Here is a 19,526-nt window from a genome sequence, read left to right as displayed (position 1 = left end):
TGAAATAGTTGGTATTCATACACTTTTTTCTAAATAAAAAATAGTTTGTATTCATACACTGTCGGCTAAAAAGAAAATTTGTTATAGAAAAAAAGAAAGATACCTTATTAGAGGAATAGATATCTTTTCCAAAAGGGAAAAATGGAAAAAAGAAAATAGACGAAAAGGACAAAATTCAACAGAGGACGACTGACCAATCTCAGTACAAATAAAGAAAAATCTTTAAGATACCCGTTCTTAACTCAGAAAGACACTGGAAAAGGCAACATATCCCAAATGATAGAGAAAGGGTAAAACTGATGAACCACCTATGTATGCAGTATTTACATATCTCTTTTTAAAAAAAATAAAAGTGTGATATGTATTGAAATAAGGTGCCAAGAGGGCACAACCCATTTATAATGTATTTACAAGTCGATTCCACTATCGACGACAAAATCAAGGTCGTCTAAACAGTCAATGTTATGTCCCAATATCGTGGAACCAAAATAATGAAACCAACTGCAGATGATTTTGTTAACATCTACTTCTATTCCCTCAAAGGTGCGATTGTTTCTTTCCTTCCAAAGAACTCACGTTGTGATGAGGGATAAGTCTTAAGTTTTTCCTCTTGCTGCAGAAGCCTTCCCGTGCAAGAAGTTCAGCTAAAATTATGTTGTTTCTGACCCAAGACAATCCCATTAGGCCAAAAATAGTGTTGCAAAGGTGTTGTAAGACTTCATAGCCAAGGAGCAAGTGATTGCAGGTCTCGAAGTTGTTTTTGCACAAGAAACATTTGTGAACAATCGTGATACCTCTTTTCATTAGGTTGTCAATGGTTAGAATGTGACCTTTTGCTGCTTCCCTGGCAAAAAAAGAAATTCTTGGGACTGCACCAGATTTCTAGATTAGCTTGAGGGAAAGTTGTGTTATTCTGAGTGAGATTACCTGCCACGGAGTTATAGAGTGATCTGGCAGAGAAGGTGCCATTTTTGGAGGGTGCTGTTTTTGCAATATTTACATATCTTGATATTACTAGCATTCTTAAATAGAAAAGCAATTACAAAATAAGCTACTAATTAAATAGAAATAAAACCTTAACAAAAGATAACAGAATTGTGAATGTGATAATTATCGTAGTAATCCTATATCTAGTAAAAGATAACAGAATTGTGAATGTGATAATTATCGTAGTAATCCTATATTAGTAAAAACTACTAGATGGTCCTGCATCACTAAAGCTAGATGCAGCTTTGTTTGTTCTTCAAAGGCCACATTGGGTTTGGCTTGGCAGCTTACACGACTAGACAATAAAGAAGTTTTTTTTAAGAAGAAAGGATATCAGTTTTGATAGTAAGAGGGTACTTTAGGAATTAAAGCATATTGATGTAGAAGAAAGAACTTAATTTTCATGCTTTTATTCCTGTCAAGAAGTATGTTCATATGTAGTATTAGTATAGACTACAATTCCGTTGTCATCCAATTCTAACTAGTAATAGATATGAAAGCTTTGAAATTTGTGATTAGTTACAATTATGTAAAGTCCATTTACCACACAACTTCCATGGGAACTCATTGGAAGAATTTTTCCGGTAAAAGTTGTTTGTTTTTGTATATTCCTACTGGTTTCCAAATTAACCCAATAGAAGTAGTTGGATATCCAACTTAGACGTATATGACATGATGGGTTAATAGAAATACTCCAATACCCCTCCTTTATCATATATTTCATATATCATACTAGGTATATATTATAGTCATGAAATATGATTTATTCTCTGTAGCAATCCAACTTCTTGTATAAGTTTGATTTCTACATATATTAGTATCTTTAGGGAAATCTCCCTATAAAGAAGAATTATAGTCGACTTTAATAACTAAAAGATCTTTTCATTTTATAGAATTGATTTGTATTTAGTTTCCTATTAAAACTCACTCTAATTCTCTTTTATATATCTAGATATTGTAAATTAAGCATTATAAATAAAAATTCAATAAGTAGGAAATTTGATTAAAAATTTTCATGGTATCTCTTTTCTTGTACAATCTTTGAATCTACGAAAGGAAACTTTTTTTTTCTTTCTCTTGTCGATGACAGGATGACCATGATAAGAACCAATGACCTCTTTGAAGTCACATCTCATTCTGGTAGAATCATTTCTACCCAATTACTCAAATCGGAAGTCACTCAAATTCCGATCACTAGTCACAAGCTAAACGGAAGCTACTACATTCAATGCTCTCAATCGGTCAAGATCTTTATCCGCAAAAGAGGGAGCGAAGAATACTTACCAGAGAAGTCACCCTATTGAGTGCCGAAAATCGAAAGTTCCAAATTTGGAAAGCCGAGAATAATCTAGTTATGTCGTGGCTGATTAATTCCATGACAAATGATATTGGTGAAATTTTCTTATAGTACAAGACGATACACGAAATTTAGGAAGCAGTCAGAGTTCTAATTCAGTAAAGAAAACACATAAAAAAATTTTGCTATTAAATTTAGCCTCTACAACCTGCGCTAGTACTGCAGTATGCTTCCTCGCCACCCAAAATGGCTCAATGTATTTAAGGAAATTGCGTGGAGTTGTTCGGTTGATGCAAAAAAATTTTGGAAAAAAAAAATTCAAATTTCTCATCATAAAATTGAATAAAAATCTAGATGAATTTCAGATAAGAATACTATGAATGAAATCTTTATCTAGTATTCGGAGGTATTTTCCGAAGTAAAGAGAGGAGAAAATAGAAAAAAAAAGTAATATTGGGAGAATGATTCACAAGTCTTATTACTGAGCAAAACTCTGACTTTGTTACTGGGGCTCTCATCCCAACTAAGACAATCGACAAAGAAAGGGAAGACCTTGGTGTGATCATTGTAGAAAATCATATCATACTTGAGACAATTGTTGGAAAATTCATGAAAAACCAATTGGTTTGAAGATCACCAAATCAATCACAGATAAAGAAAATGAGGGGAATTATGCCTTTATTGATTAAGGTGTTTCCACCAAGGAATCATGCCTATTTAGCAAAGAGCAGATAGAAGCTCTCAAAAAAAGTTCCTACATCAAAATCTCATCAATAATAATAAAGGATTTAGGCTAATAGCTGAAAAATGTAATTTATTTAGTGCTCTTAATGCTATTTTAGGAAGTCACAATATTCGGATCATTAACTTGGGGGCATCTGACCACATAATGAATAAAACATTATTCCAAAAATATAATCAATATTAAGAGAACCTTACCATAAAAATAGCGGATGTATCTCATTCAATAGTGGTTGGAACAAGTGATATCCTCATCTCAAAAGAGTTAACCTTAGAGAGAGTATTTCATGTACTTAATTTGGGTTGTAACTTGTTATCAGTAAACAAACTTATTTAAGATTATAATTGTATTGCTAATTTTTTCTCAATGTTATGTGAACTTTAGGATTTGGATTCAAGGAGGATGATTGGTAATGTTAAGGTGTATTCTGAGCTCTTTTTCTTCAAGGATAGATAGTAAATGTTTTAGGAGACAATCCTATAATGTTGTCTGTGTTGAGTTTCAAAACAGTTCAACTTATTTAGACAATCAGATGACAATTATGTTATGGTGTTATCGATTAGCACACTCAAACTTTGTATACCTTCAAAAATTATTCTATTCTTTATTTAGAAATAATTTTTTTTAAAAAAAATTTATTTATGAAGTATGTCAATTGTCAAAATATAATCATATTATGTATCCTACATTGTTTTACGAAACCTCTAAACTGTTTGTTATTGTACATAGTGATGTCTAGAGTTCATGCCTTCACAAGTTCTTGAATTTCAAATAACCTAGTAAGTTACACTCCAATATTTTCCTACCACTCAACTTCTATCTACTATACTTCTCAAAATCTTTTATTGATCAACTTTTGTTCACGTACACAACCATCATAGAAGCAAATTAGACCCTAAGTTAATAAAATGCATTTTTGTTAGGTATTAATCAAACCAAAGGTGATATAACTATTATTCACCAATCATGCAAACGTCCTATAATTTCATGGATGTCAACTGTTATGAAAATCAACCATACTATAAATTTGTATCCAGATAGAGAAGAATGCACACAAGAATCTCAATTTTGAGACTCTACCATCGGATATTTTCATCCTTCAACTAAGCCTATTCTATCTCTAGAACATATAGATTGAGATGAGACACAAGTACAAATGAGACACTTGTACTTGAATCTACTCACTGTACTGAAAAACCTGAACTTTGAGTCTACACTAGAAGGAACGATAACTAAGAAAATAAAGAGCAACAACCATCTTATCAAAGTCATGAATACAAATCCAAATCCATATCAAACATCATTGAATACTTCAGGTAATCTGAGTTCAAATCTCTCATTTGATAATTTATATGATGATAGACTTATTGCTTTAAGAAAACAAAAAGGAGACTGAAATGCTTGGGTGCAAGTCTGCATACACACCCATGGGTCCCAAAATTAAAGTGGGAAGTAAAATTGATAGTGTTCCAATTAACAAAGAACTACCGCATTTAGTGGGTGAATTAATTTACCTTTCATATATCAAACCAAATATCAATTTTACTGTCAATTTGGTAAATCAATTAATGAATAATCCAATTGAAGAACTTATGGAGGCAGTATAGACAAGAACTATTTTCAAGAAAAACAGAAGATAACAAATTAAAATAATACTGATGCAGATTAGGATGATTTTATAATTGATAAAAGATTTACCTCTGGATATTATACATATGTCTGGTAAAATCTAGTTACTTAGAGAAACAAAAAGCAGTCAGTCGTATCAAGGAGTAATTCGATGCGGAGTTTAAAGTTTTAGCACATGGTGTCTGTGACAGAATGCGGCTATGAAGAGTATTAGGTGAATTGAGAATTCCCTTTTTAGGGTTTATGAAAGTGTTTTGAATCCGTGCACAATAAACATAGCAAAGAACTCAGTTCATCATTATCAAACTAAGTATGTGGAGATTGATAGACATTTTGTTGAAGAAAAAACAGTAAAGAACACTATCTTTATGGCATTTTCAATATTGCCATCAAATTGCAGCTTTTTTCACCAAGGCATTACCTAGGAAGACTTTCGAATAATTGAGTTCCAAATTTGATTTACTCAACATATTCAAACAAGCTTGATGAGGAGTACAAGAATCAACTTCTTGTAGAAGTCCAGTTCCTATATAGTTTGCATCTTTAGGGAACTCTCCCTATAAAGAATAACCATAATCGATTTTCATAATTAGAAGATCTTTTCTTTTTATAGGATTGATTTGTATTTAGTTTTCTAATAAAATTCTCTCTACTTTTTTCTTATATATATGTACATTTTGTAAATTAAGTATTATGAATAATAATTTAATAAAGAAATTTTAATTACAAATTTTCATTTTTAAAATGTATTGGTGGTGAAATAGTACACACGTGAGACTCAAAATCTCATCTTAAAGAGCTTGAAGAGTCGTACCCTTTTCAAGGTATAATATTGAAATGTTCATTGAATAGTAATAAGTTCGGCAGAGGATCACAAAATTTTAGAGATCTTCTCATTCTCTATCTAATGAATTGGGAATCTGCTTTGAAATCATCCTCTCTGTTCCTTGTCCTCCCTCCAGTATATTATTCAACAAAAATCATATAAGGATAAATTGATGCATTATAAACCTTTGATAAAATATTCCCTGATAATTCAGAAGATAAAGTACATTATATACTCCACATAAAAAGATAAGGATTTGAACCCTGTTATGAATAACTTGTACAACTAATTAACAAACTAACACTTTAATCCACTCAATCATCTCTCCTAATTGAAAAAAAGGTAATCCGAATATTGCATTACACGGAAGGAATTGCAAAAAAAAGGGAAGCTATTTTTACTTTTTTATGCTTTATTTTTTCTTATAAATAAATTGTTCTAATATTTTATTGTATATAATATATAACGTTTATTTATGTATAACTATTATTCTGTTTTGTGTTGTTTTTCCACCCTGCCTCATTGATCTCTTCTACTTTTCTCATGTAATTGGGTGGTATGAAATAGGGCCTTGATGCTTTTGTAAGATTTTCTTATCATTCGATTATTTTGTGTCACGACTTGATTAATTGGAATGTTGAAAATATTGTTTTTTTTATGCATTGGAGCAGGATATGCAGTCTCATTCTCCTCTCTTATACTTTTGGTATGCTGAGGCAGAGCTAAACAATAGTTCTGGTAGTAGTCAAGAATCACTTTCTCGTGCTATCCATATTCTATGCTGCCTTGGAAGTGGCATGACATATAGTCCTTTTAAATGTCAACCTTCCAGTTTGCAACTGCTAAGAGCACACCAAGGGTTTAGGGAGAGAATAAAATCAGTAAGATCAACATGGTCTCGTGGTGTTATAGATGACCAGTCTGTTGCTCTTATTTGTTCAGCTTCACTATTTGAAGAGGCTACAACTGGATGGGCTGCTGGTATCGATGTTCTAGACCAGACACTTAAGACGGTGCTTCCAGGTTATTTTGGTGTTTATGTGCTTTCGTTCATTGATTATTTAATGTTTGCATGAGATAGATTAAATCATCTCTGCATTTGTTTCGCGTGTTAATTGTTTTGTTGTATATTTTAATTATGATGTTTTGCCTAATAGTTTTTTGATTATAAATATTATTATATTTTATATATTGCTTGAATGTATGTACGTAAGTCTGTATTATAAATTTTTTTTTCTTACTGAACTCGTGAAACTCACCCCAAATCACCCCCATTTTAGATAAGATAAGATGAGAAACAAATCTAAGACCAAGAGAAGATTGTGAAGAAAAACTTATTAGTTTCTATTTTAAATTTGTAATTAATTTAGATGTCTCATATATCTGCAAACAAACAATTATTCTGTTACAAGTAATGTGTATTAATGTGTACTTCCACCGTATATGTAATATTTATTGATTTCACTAGTTGGAAATAGTGTGCAAACGTCCGTACTTATCGACATTTGAGGTTCGGCTTGTTATAGGTAGTATCATGTAATATAAGAAATACTTTGTTTGAAATTCTATTAGTACCATGGACATTTTAATGTTGTAGTACCGATTGATAAGAAGAGAAGTATGGGACTGAAGGAAACACTAGATTGTGGTCCTAGGTTTAGTGGCAAAAATATAAAAGCTGAACAGTGTAAAAACTATTTAGTAACCATCGATGCACGTTCGAGATATCTCAAGATATGAGGGAACATTTTTTTATCCATACCTACACTACAACTGCTAACTATTCCTATTTGCCCAATCCATTTTGGGCTAGTAGGGGCAAGTTTCCTATTTATTTACCCGACTAACCATTTCCAATCTTTACTGGTGATGCCACGAAATTAGTCGAATTAGGTCAATAACTTACTCTTCTATAATTTAGGAAGGGTAATAGGTCAAGCTTGGGACAGATGTTGCGAAATCCGAATATAACCTAGTTTTAAAATTTGAAAACCCAAAATCAACCCCACCCAGAGTAGGTTTAAAAAATTAATTCTATTTTTGTCCGACCAGATTTCTTGTTAAATGCAACTATTCCCACTTGATTATGCATACAATATATTAATATAATTATTTCAATTATCAAAATATATATAATATGTTTTTTAGTTAATTAATACATAATATATTTACTTAATTAGAAATATAACCGGGAAAGAGTGGAGGGTTTTTCAATGTCAACCCTGAACCCAACCCATTTTGGCATAAGAAAAAAAGTAACCCAACCTGGTCCAACTTGCCTTAGGTTTTTTTAGAGGAATAACTAGGATGAGTTTTGGTGGATCATCTCGGGTTGACCAGGTTGGCACGAGTTTTGTCAGCCCTAGTACAACTAGAGTAATTCATCTACTATAGGAGTCCAAAATTTGTCTCAAAAAGTTGTTTGAGAACATGATTTTGTGGAAGAGAGAATGTTATGTTTTATTATTGAATAGTTGGGTTCTATATGTATACAACTTTTAGTATGGAAAAACTAACCATAAAAGTTAATTACATAGGTGTATCTTACTATTATACCCTTACAAAATAAATTATACACACCTCAAGTTGGTGAATAAACCTTCTCCATGCCCAGCTTGACAATGATTGTGAAATGCTGCATTGCTCAAGTCCTTCATGAGCACATCTGCAAGTTGGAAATTACTCATGTAAGATATACGGATGAACCCATTGTCTACTTTCCCCTTGATCAAATGTTTGTCAACTTCAGTATTCTTTGTCTTGTTATGCTATATTGGATTATGAGTATTGTTTATTGATAACTTCTTGTCGCAATAGTCTCATAATGACTCATGGACTCCTTGTACCATTACTCGAAATTCTGATTTTGTATTGGACGTTGTCATCAATTCTGTTTTTGTTTCTCCATATTACTTGATTTCCTCCAAGGAAGGTGCAGTAACTTATGCCTTCTATCTACTACTAACCAATATAATTGGTATCAGTGTAGGTTTCTGGTAGTAATCCAGTGTTCTTTCTGAATATGATACTTTTTCATGGTGTTCCTTTCAAATACTGTAGCACCCAATATGCTGCTTGTGTTAAGAATAGCTTGATGTGTATTCTATTGAACGTTATAATCCTATATATAAAGATTTTGTAGGATGGAAAAGGAGATAATAAATTACAATTAATTACAAAGGATGCAATTTGTCCTTATATTCTTTAATCTAATTTATCATTTCTTTAATAACCTATAAATGCATTTCTTTAAAATTGTGCATAAACTGGCTTATCACACTTACTGCATGATTGGTGTCTGGTTTTCTGTGATAGATAGATAAGTGTTCTGACTAGCCTTTGGTACATTTCCTTGTTGGTGGTTGTATCTTCTTCTGCTAGTCCCAGCTTATGGTTGACATCAACTAGCGTGCTTGCAAGTTGGTATGCCAATTTGCCTATGTCTTTTAGAAGTTCACTGATACTTTTACTGTGAGATAAAATTTCCTGTATTGAGTGGGCTACTTCAATTCCAAGGAAGTAGAGATTTCAAATTCATTTATGAAACATTGTTTAAGTGCCAATTTGTCTTCTTCATCGTTATTTGTGATAATAATGTCATCTACATACACAAGTAGGATTGTAACTCTCCTTGAGTCTGAGTGTTTGATGAACGGAGTGTGGTCGCCTTGATTTTGCTTTTATCTCATTGCCAACATCATTTTTGCTAACTTTTTAAGTCATACTCTCAGTGATTGTTTCAGTTCATATACACCCTTTTTTAATCTGCAGATTTTATTGGCTCCTACATTTTTTACAAGTCTGGCCGAATTTGTAAATATCCTCTGTAAGAATGCATTTTTTACAGTAAATTTTTCTAATTGTCAATTATAATTGTAACTAAATAGTACTCAGATTATGGTCCTCTTAGAAACGGGTGCAAAAGTCTCTTAATAATCTATTCCACTAGTCTGTGTGTATCCCTTCGCCGCTAGCTTGGGTTTATATGTCTTTATTGTACCATCAATTTGTACTTTATGGTGAACACTCATTTGCAATGTTTGCCGCCTCCCATGTGCAATTTTTCTCCACTACCTACATTTCTATATACATAGGATATTTTCATTTTTCATAGGATAATTTCTTAGGTAGTGTGTTGGAGATACACGTGGTATTTAAACCTGTGAGAAACTTCTTATGAGATAGTGAACACTTGTCAAGTGACACAAAATTTGAGATTAGATAAGGTAGGTGTTTAGTACATGTTATAATTCCTTTCTGAATTGCAATAGGTATCTAGAGGGCTAGGGATTCTCAAAAGTACTTCATTTTCAGAACTTGACTTTGATACTTAAATATACTTCGGTTTGGGATTCAAATTCTTACTTCTTGAGTACACTGGAGAAACTCTTGGGTTATGTACAGTCACCGGTGCTGGGTCATTTTCTGGGTTTTGAAGTAATGGAGGGGAGTCATTTTATGGGTTGAGGTAATTAAGGAGGATCATTTGTCGGTGATGTAGAGTGTAAGGTAAAGCGAAAAAGAACAAGTCTTTATCTTTTGATTCAAGCTTTCCCTAAAGATAAGATTGGCTAAAGTATGACTCATCTTCAATAAAGGAAACATCTGCAGATACATATATTTTTTTAGTGAGCGGATAGTAGCATTTTTCCTTTGAGTAGAAAAGTATCCCACAATCACACACTTCAGAGTTCTTGGGTCAAGTTTTCCTCGCTGATGTTGACGCACGTGAACAAATGCAACATACCCAAATATTTTTCAATACCAAAAGTCTAGTTTCATTTAGTCTATTTACCAATAGTTAGAGATAGGAAAATAGGATTTTCTGGGCTGGGTTATCGCTTTTGCAAGAGCTCTTCCAGCTGCCTTTCAATTTCATCCTTTTGTGTATGCGGATAGAGATATGCTCAGACTACAATCATTCTTGTATTAGCTTTCCACGCAATTCTATGATTATTTAATAAGTTGGGTTGGTAATACTGTTGAGGCCACAGAGATGGGAGTCAACCTCAAGTCCAGTTGGTAATATTTTTCTATCATCCCACTTAGGTGGCCAATTCTTCATTCAGTTGAACAATTTTTCATTTAGTAAACAAAAGTTATCAATGTTAGGCTTGAGTTTTGACATGTGTATGTCCTAATTCACATTCCTTCCAGAAACGCCATGACTTTGATCTACTTATTATTTTTCATTCTTTAATTTTTTTTGGGTTAAAAGAAAAGGAGTACTATAAACAGAATAGCGTGGGAGTGCCAGTAGCGTACATAAGATAGGGAAAGTTGGCTATTTAGAAAATTCAAAATATTTATAAGAAAGAACCTCATCTTTGGAACAGAAATGACTATGAACCTAAAATATATGTTCATCAAGATCCTGAATCTTTTTGAACAAAGAAGCCTCTCATTCAAAGGCTCTTAGATTTTTTCCTTCTCCAAATAGTCCAGAAAGTAGAAGGTGAAAATAACAGCCAACACCTGCCTGTGACTAGAAATAGTAAATCCTAAATCTCCTCTTCAATGGAGCCTGCAAGCACCTGTTATTGTAAGATAAACACTAACATAACTTCCCACAAGCTTCCAGCCAGCTAAACCTAGCAATGGAAGGCAAGGAGATTCTCCTACACTATTACAAATACTAGAAGCCGTGGCCCATAGTTTTCCTTCTTGAAATTGTCAATAGTTAAGACATGCATCCACACTACTTACCACAAAAAGAAAGCTAGCCTATAGGGAGCAGAAGTTTGCCAGATGGCTTTCCAAGGAAGTTAGTGCTTATCAGCAGTCCAATGTGTCCCAGAGAGTCCTGTTGACAAAGGGAACCTTTCTTGGCTTCCTTCCAAACAGCCCTGTCTCTTTCTTCACACCTGATTCTGGGATAGAAACTTAGTACAGAATCATCTTCCTGATCATTAAACTTGTAGCAATACTTATATACCAGAAAACTCTTCCTTGATAAATGTGAAACAATCTGCCATCTAAGTGTTTCTTCAATTGTTTTCAGAAAATTCTTTTCTCTTCTATTTTTAAAGTCTTGTGAAGTCAAGGTATGCTATTTCGTTGTTGCAGCTTTATTATATGTGTGCTCCTAATTCATGCTACGAAGGTTGGCAGACCTTTTAAACGCAATTTTGTGGGCGTCTTTTTCCTTTAAGATGGCTGCCAGAACCCAGCTCAAAAGAAGGAAAATAGGACAGAATTTTATGTTTAAAACTATGGGTTGCTCTGAGTGAGCTGTCGCATCATCTTTAATTTAGCAAGGGATTTTTGTTGCTGCGATGAATGAAATTGTAAACAACTTTTTCTTTTTTTTTTATGTGAAATAAGATTGTATCTATTACCAGAAGATTTAAATTCTTTTTTCACAGTGAACATGGACAACAGGTATTTGTCATCTTTGATTAAGTTGGTTTATTATCTTAGCTTGCTCACTGATGTTAGTTACCTGATTTGATAATTGACAGAAAGAAGAAGCCAAAGTTATCAACTTGAATTTTTGTTAAATTATTATATGAAGATGGTTCAGAGACATTATGACCAATCAGGTATGTCAAGGGTTTGGGAATCCATTTCACAAGGTCTGCAGATGTATCCTTTTAGCCCTGAGCTTTTTAACGACTTGGTCGAGATCAGCCATCTGTATACAACATCTAATAAATTGCGCTGGATGTTTGATGACTACTTTCGAAAGTAAGGTTCTTTATCCATATTTTTAGTTTATTCTCACATTAAGTTTTGATGAGAAAACAAGAAAGTATTTTTGTTAAATATTTGTAAGTGAAGAGTGTAGAACAATCATTCACAATCACATAAAAGTATTTTTGATAAATATTTGTTAGTGAAGAGTGTAGACCAATCATTCACAATCACAAAACTTCTAACTAGTATGGAGTTGATGCTACTAGATTAGCAAAGTGCAAGGGTTAAAAGAAAATAATAAGAGGTAAATAGAGGACTTAGAAGAATTTAAGAAGTGAGAGGAAAGGGAGACGGAAAAGAGGGAAATAGAAAAAGAAAAGTGCAGTACAAACTAGAACTTCAAGGAAGAAATGCTTCAAATTCTATTGTCAAAATAACAAAGTCATCATCTTCATTCTTTTCGTAATGCAAGTGTCTTATCTTACAAGAATAGGTGGCGGAAAGAACAATAGCAACCAACTTATTTGTCCAATGGGAGTTGGTACTACTCCTCGCCAATGTGAAGCAAGACAGTTTGCCACTAGGGAGTGCTGCCCCATATAGATCAATAAGAGGTGACACAAGTTGGCAGTTAGGGTTGCCACCATCTTTTGGTGGCCCTTCACCTCCCTTAATTCAGGTGAGTGCAGATCTTTGCCTCATGCTATTTCCTCCAGCAGCAAAAAGTTGGCAAGATCCATCCTAACATTATCCCCACTCTTCCTTTTATTAGAGGACAAGTCTCTATTCCCTCCTGGTCAAAATGCTAGAAGACCTCATCAAATGATCCCTTTTTGCTTCCGAATCCTAATGTCTGTCTTGTTCTACTGCTTAACTTTGGAGTTGTCTTTTGTAGAGGAGAAAAAACATGCTAGATTAAGGGAAGGGAAGGGAAAACATCCTACAGGAGGATAAGCTATCCTCCAAGAAAAAAAAAAATAGACATACAAGAAAAAAAAAACGAAAAAAACAACAAACATTTCAACAAGGTTTGCAACTGTGCAACTTTTAGTTTCAAAACAAAAAAAAAAGCCCTGTTTGCTTTAGCTTTGCTGGTGGACCAATGGGAATGCTAGAGGGACATACCTTCTTTTTTTGTATTATTGTACTAAATGTAGTCATAAGAGATGTTCACAATGTGAACTATCTAGCTATAGAAACATAATCGTATATTCTAGAAGTTGGGGATTTATGAATCTTCAGGAATATTTTGGAATTTATTTTGGAATTAAATATGGAATATTTTAGAATTTTGCAAACCAACCTATGAAATTGTTTGTTGCTGGGACTTTTGGTGAAAGTATCAGCTAGCTAGTCTCCAGAGGTCAAATGGTATGTCTAAAGTGCCATTGTTTTAGTGCAATGTTAATCAATGTTAATATATTTTGTACCCTCACACTGAACTGGGTTGTGCTTAATACTCATTGAGGCCTTGTTGTCATATTATAGTGTGAAAAACCTTTCTCATCTCCCAATGTTAACTCATGCATTAATTTTTAGAGTCACAGTAATTCACATATGCCTTGCACCTATAGTTTTATACTTGCACCTATAGTTTTATATTAAGCGCTAGACCTAGACATTACTAACTGTTTCTCACTTAAATGTGCAATTGTCCAGGAATCTAGTACAAATTTGCTTGGAGCATGTTACTGCTACTATTCATTGGCTCACTATGCTTGCAGCATAATGGCCCTATGTTGCTAGTCGTACTTCATTGCTTGGAATTTTCATTTTTTTTAGGAACTTACGTGAGTGGGAGACTACTAATATGCTAGCACTGTTAACCTTGGTGGAGTCTTTCCAATATGACACACAACCTGGTACTTGGATTTAGACATTGGACCCTGAAATTAGACACATGCCGTCCTTTTATTACCAAATAGCTCAACCAAAATTGTTACAACATTCCTTTTGCCAAAGAATTTTGGAAATTCAAGTTTCTTCAGAGGTTAACGTGTTTACATGAAATGCTCTTCTTAATAGGCTGAGCAATAATGAGGTTCTACACATGCATAGGCATAACCGAGCTATGGTGTCCAGATATTTATATTATGTGTTGAAAGGGTGGGGCAACTCATTGTCATTTTTTCCGTAAATGTAAAATGGCTTGGTATCTGTGAATGAGATAATTGAAAATATTAGTAGAAATTTAATGTGATGTAAGAATACAAGCATGTTTCTTGTTTTAATCTTATTACTTATATGGTATTGCACTCTTAAATTTGTTGTATTCTTTTATTCAGTGTTCACTGTTGTCACACTATCCGAGATTGATCAAATCAAAATGCACCTATTCTGCATTTTGGTTCATTTCCCATTTAATTTCTAGTAAATTATAGTTCTTGCCCTTGTTCTCGCTCTTAATTTGTAGTATCCTTTTAGTCAGTTTTCACTGTTGTCATACTGACCAAGATGGATAAATATCATGCATCTATCCTGCCTCTGCTTCATTTTCCATTTAGTTTCTAATAAGTTCTAGTCGTTTTCATGGTATCAGTTAAAATTAGAACATAATCTAGTTCATTTAACTTACCACCACCCCCGACATAAAATCCTCCTATGCAGGAATTCAGTTCCAATTATAAGATATAGGAATTGAATTCTTACTATCGAGAAATTCAAGATACAGTAGTAATTACTCAAACACAATACACAATACACACATAATTAGAACTAGAATGAGAGTTAGAACTTAGAATTGAATAGGAATTGAATGATGAATTAATCAATACACCCTTAGTTGCATGTATTATGAGCATGAATTGTTTCACTACCCTTTTATTGACCCAAGGTAGATGATTGCAGTTTTGCCTTTTCTTTTTAAAGTTTAAACAAGATGATAATTGTCTTGCTTTGCCTACATTGCCAGGAAACCATCTATGATCGTTTGGCTTTATGCATTGTCATTTGAAATAATTAGAGGAGCATCCAAGCATAGAATCCATGGATTGTTTGAGAGAGCATTGGCAAATGAAATGTTGCACAAATCAGTTTTACTCTGGCGTAGTTATATAGCATATGAGATTAAGATTGCATGCAATCCATCTGCAGCGAAGCAAATATTTTTCCGAGCTATTCATGCCTGCCCAGGGTAAGAACTTCACTTGATTTCTCTTTTTTTTTTCTTTACTCTCATTTTTCTCTTAAGATCAATAGTACCATAAATGTTTTATTTTGGTTGAGTTAATTTGATGCTTTAAATCTCAACACTGCTGGCTGGAACTCTGATAAACAACTTTTAATTTTTGTATTCTCAACACTTCCCCTCAAGTTGAAGTTCACATAAGCTTAAAGTTACCAATAAAATAAACTAAATTAAAAAGAAAAAAGCTGGTATATCTATGAATTTCACGAACTGCCTTGTAACAAGATTGATGAATTCTGTAACTGCTTGTGAGAAGATTGCTTGCTTTCGTAAACAATCCTTTCAAAGGAGCTAAACCTTTACGATAAAGACTTAACAAGGATGAGCTCAACCAATGACAAGGAAATATATACACTGGACAATTGTGAACCTTCCATAAAAATAACTGCAAGCCTCAACAACTTATCACAAAGTTCAACAATTAACCATGGTAAAAAAAAATTATTTTTAATGTCAATTAACAAGTCTTTACCCTTATTGAGCAACAGCTTCGGTGGGGGAGGGGGAGGGGGAGAGGGGGAGAGGGGGAGGGGGAAAGGGAGGGGGGGGGGACAGAGAGAGAGAGAGAGAGAGATCAATGATTTATTCAACCTAGGACGGCCTATTTATAGCCTGCAATGGCAGGAAGAAGAGCGTATAACCTCCAGGAGTGCCTGGAGGTTGCAACAGCCCGAGCAGCCTGCAACTTAATCTGGTAAAGGTCACAATCACTCAATTTCTTCTGTTTTCCCTGAGTCCCACTTGCATGTTGTTTCAACGAAAGAGACAAATCTATCCTTGTATAAATTGTCTCTTTTTTTCTTGTGTAGTTTTTCCCATTTTACTCATCCTTCTAGAGTAGATCTTGAGTGATTTACTTAGAGGAAGCATGTCAATAACTGAATATACACAGAAGTTTGAAGAATTAAAATTTCAGAGTCAATTAGTCCAAGATGATAGTCAAGCAACATCTCAATTTAAGACAAGACTAAGAGTTGATATTAAAAGAGAGTTAATTCAACAACCTCCTGCAACTATGGCACAAATTTATCAAGTGGTCTTTGATTTGGAAGAATATTTGAATTATCCAATCCCAAGAAATATTACGGAATCCACTCCTAAAGATACATATGAATCAAAAGGTGAACTAAAGAACGATTCAACATCAAATTTCAAACTCCTAAAGGTAAAGAAGTTGTATGCTTAAGATGTGGCTAAAGTGGGCACATGTGTTTCGAATGCGCGACAAAGAATAACTTGCATGTTGAACTAAAAGAAAAGGAAAAGGTGCAAGAAAAGGATGACGGTTAAGAATAACTTGCATGTTGAACTAACAGAAAAGGATGATGGTTAAGAATAACTTACATGTTGAACTAAAAGAAAAGGAAGAGGTGCAAGAAAAGGATGATGGTTATGTATCCAACAAGGATGATGATTTAGCCCCTAGTGAACAAACAAGTACATATCTTTTGCTAAGGTGCATATCGTTAGACTCCAAAGTGGAAGAGCAAGAAGAATCATTATGTCATCATATTGCTCAATATCTTTCCCCAAGAGTTCAACTCTTTGAAAATTTCATGCAACAAGAGATTTGACATACCAATATGTTGGTTTCATTATGTCACTAAGATTTAACATTCCTAAACAATTATACCTTTCTATTATTTTAGGTATTGGCGACAACAACCAAACACAAAGGTTTTTGAGTTTGTGGTGTAGCCCGAATATCAAGATTTTATATTGTTCACTACTTTAAAACTTGTAGATGAATTTTCTCCAACCAATAAAAAATAATGGAGAATAGATTATGTCTAAATAGATTAGAAGTTATAATTCTTTTAAATATAAAACTATTATATTATTTGGCAGTCTATATTATTGAGAAGTACTATTATAGTTTAGTCACTCACGATTTTTATTATTATTAATATTTTTCTATTTATATTAAAATTACGATTCCTAACATTATTAATAGGAATTTTTTTTATTAGATTAGTATTCTAATTATATTAATATACTATTTCTTAATCTAATTCTAATTAGAAATTTTTTTTATAAATTATTATAAATAATTTTGTAATTTTATTTATTGATCATTCAAGTTATTCAATAATATTTTGAGTTTTCTCAATTTTATGGTTGTGTGATGCAATCAAACATTTAAATATGATGTTTAAGTACTTCTTAAATGTGATGTTTAAGAAACCCTAAGTGTGATGTATGTGTTATTTATCCCAAATTCCTAATTGGACGGATCAACCGTATTTGTCCTACATCTCTAAGCCTTTTTTGGTAGTATGCTAAAAGAATAAAGTAAAATGTTTTTCTTGTTATAATGTTAAAGAAATAGTGAATGTGCTTATAGGAGTCTCTTTTTTTTTGTTTTGAAAATGTGCTTATAGAAGTACCTAGAAATAAGAAAACATAAACTGAGAATAGGATCTAACTAAATGGGATATTAACTATAATATAAACTTCCAATATAGGACATAAGTACGTAATAGTAGACTATAAAGAAAATAACTTACTATTATGTGGTAACTATATAAGAAATCTTCTTCTTCTTGTTCAGTTATTAATAACAAATAAGTCAATCTACTAAATGGTGCCTTTTGGGTGTTTGCTCCAATATTAAAAGGCAGGATGAAGATTTTGTCCTGAGTTTTCCATGTAAATACATCTTCATCACTTCTTCTTTTCAGCTTTCGATCCATGTTTTCTTCAGAAGAACACAAGTTGCATATAACATTTGTAGAAAATAAAAAAGATGCGGGCTATTTTTAAAAGAAAAGAGGACATGTGTAGACTTAGGATTTCAGAAATTCCTGTATTTCCACATAATGTTGGTAACTAATTTGGTACCTGAAAATTGTATGTATAAGAGGAAGGGTCTGTCTAAGTTATCTCATACAGGTGGTGATGTTTCTTCCTAATTTTGCTCCAAAACGATTTTGCAGTTCCAAAAGACTTTGGCTCGATGGTTTTCGCAAGTTGAATTCCATCCTTACTGCAAAAGAGCTGTCAGATCTTCAGGAAGTAATGCGGGATAAGGAATTGAATCTGAGGACTGATATTTATGAGATTCTTTTGCAAGATGAGAATGTACCGTGATATTCAATTTGCATTCGCAATGTACAGTGTAGCAGACAGGAAATGAGATTGTGATGTAACTGTATGGAGCTTGTTGAGGATGTGCTTTCTGGTTTTAGTTTTTTTCTTAGGATAGTCAGAAATATGTTTATTTTACATACGATAATGTATTTTATTTATTTATTTTTAAAACAGACTTGAAACAATTAGGGTAAGTTTGATTTGCCGAGTGAAATATAAATTGATTGTAGTAGTTATTCGTCAGGAATGAATAATGGTATAATGAAATTGTGATTATATTATAATATTTTAGTTCCTAGTCAGTAATAGTTTAGTATAATTTCACTAGGAGGTTTGGTGTAATAGTATTACAAATTGAAAGAAGGTTTTACAAACTTGGTTTGTTTGAATTTTATTAGGAAAAGGAAATCTTATTTATGAAATTAAAAAATTGTCTTGTTTAAATATATTAGTAAATAATTTTTTGGTTGATAGATGTTCTAAGTTATTGTTTAAACAAAAATTTTTAACCTTAAGAGTTTCGGTAAAATATGTTCGGTTCTATATAATTTAATGTTATTGTTTCATTTAAATTTTGCATGTAGTATTATCATTGGATAGTGTAGTGGGGCATTCCTTTTAAAGACTATACCACATGCCTACTAAATATATTGAAACATTGTTTCAAGCATATTCACTCTCTAGTTGCCTCATTAATATTGAGTATTCTACATTTGCATAATCAATTAGTTATTGTTTTGTTTTTTTAAAAATAAAGTAAGATTATTTTGATTTTTTTAAATAAAATAAGATTTTTTTAATTATTTCATAAATATATAATATATGTTTAAATTTATCACTAAGTTTTTTTTTAGGATAAGAACTATATTTTAATATTTATCAAAAATGATATATTGTACTTAGTATTATTATCAAGATATATTAGTAAATTTATTGTACTAAAATAGTATTTCAATAACAAATAGTTCTCTATTATTCTTACAAGATAAAAAAAAAAAAAAATCTTTATATCAATCAAGTAATTTGACATATATAAAAGGTTAACAATGTAGATTAATAAATATTAATTTTATTTATTAAACATTCAATTTATATACCAAGATAAAAGTTTGTTATCCCTAAATTTTTCATT

At 32.5% G+C, this 19,526-nt stretch overlaps 1 protein-coding gene across 1 annotated transcript in view; it reads left to right on the top strand.

Annotated features, from left to right (window-relative positions):
* Positions 1 to 18,680, top strand: part of LOC110821890 (uncharacterized) — a 43,319-nt gene extending 24,639 nt beyond the window's left edge. The window contains exons 7-10 of the mRNA XM_088208241.1: positions 6,153 to 6,504; positions 11,943 to 12,168; positions 15,029 to 15,250; positions 18,241 to 18,680. Of these exons, the coding sequence (XP_088064367.1) occupies positions 6,153 to 6,504; positions 11,943 to 12,168; positions 15,029 to 15,250; positions 18,241 to 18,394 (954 nt within the window). The 3' untranslated portion in view covers positions 18,395 to 18,680. The remainder of the gene's footprint in view (positions 1 to 6,152; positions 6,505 to 11,942; positions 12,169 to 15,028; positions 15,251 to 18,240) is intronic.
* Positions 18,681 to 19,526: the final 846 nt, after the last annotated feature.

The sequence above is a fragment of the Carica papaya genome, chromosome 7, assembly GCF_054855325.1.
Source record: "Carica papaya isolate Zhongbai chromosome 7, ASM5485532v1, whole genome shotgun sequence".
NCBI lineage: Eukaryota > Viridiplantae > Streptophyta > Magnoliopsida > Brassicales > Caricaceae > Carica > Carica papaya.
Note: the sequence above shows the minus strand (reverse complement) of the source record. Positions and strands in the feature narration are given on the sequence as shown.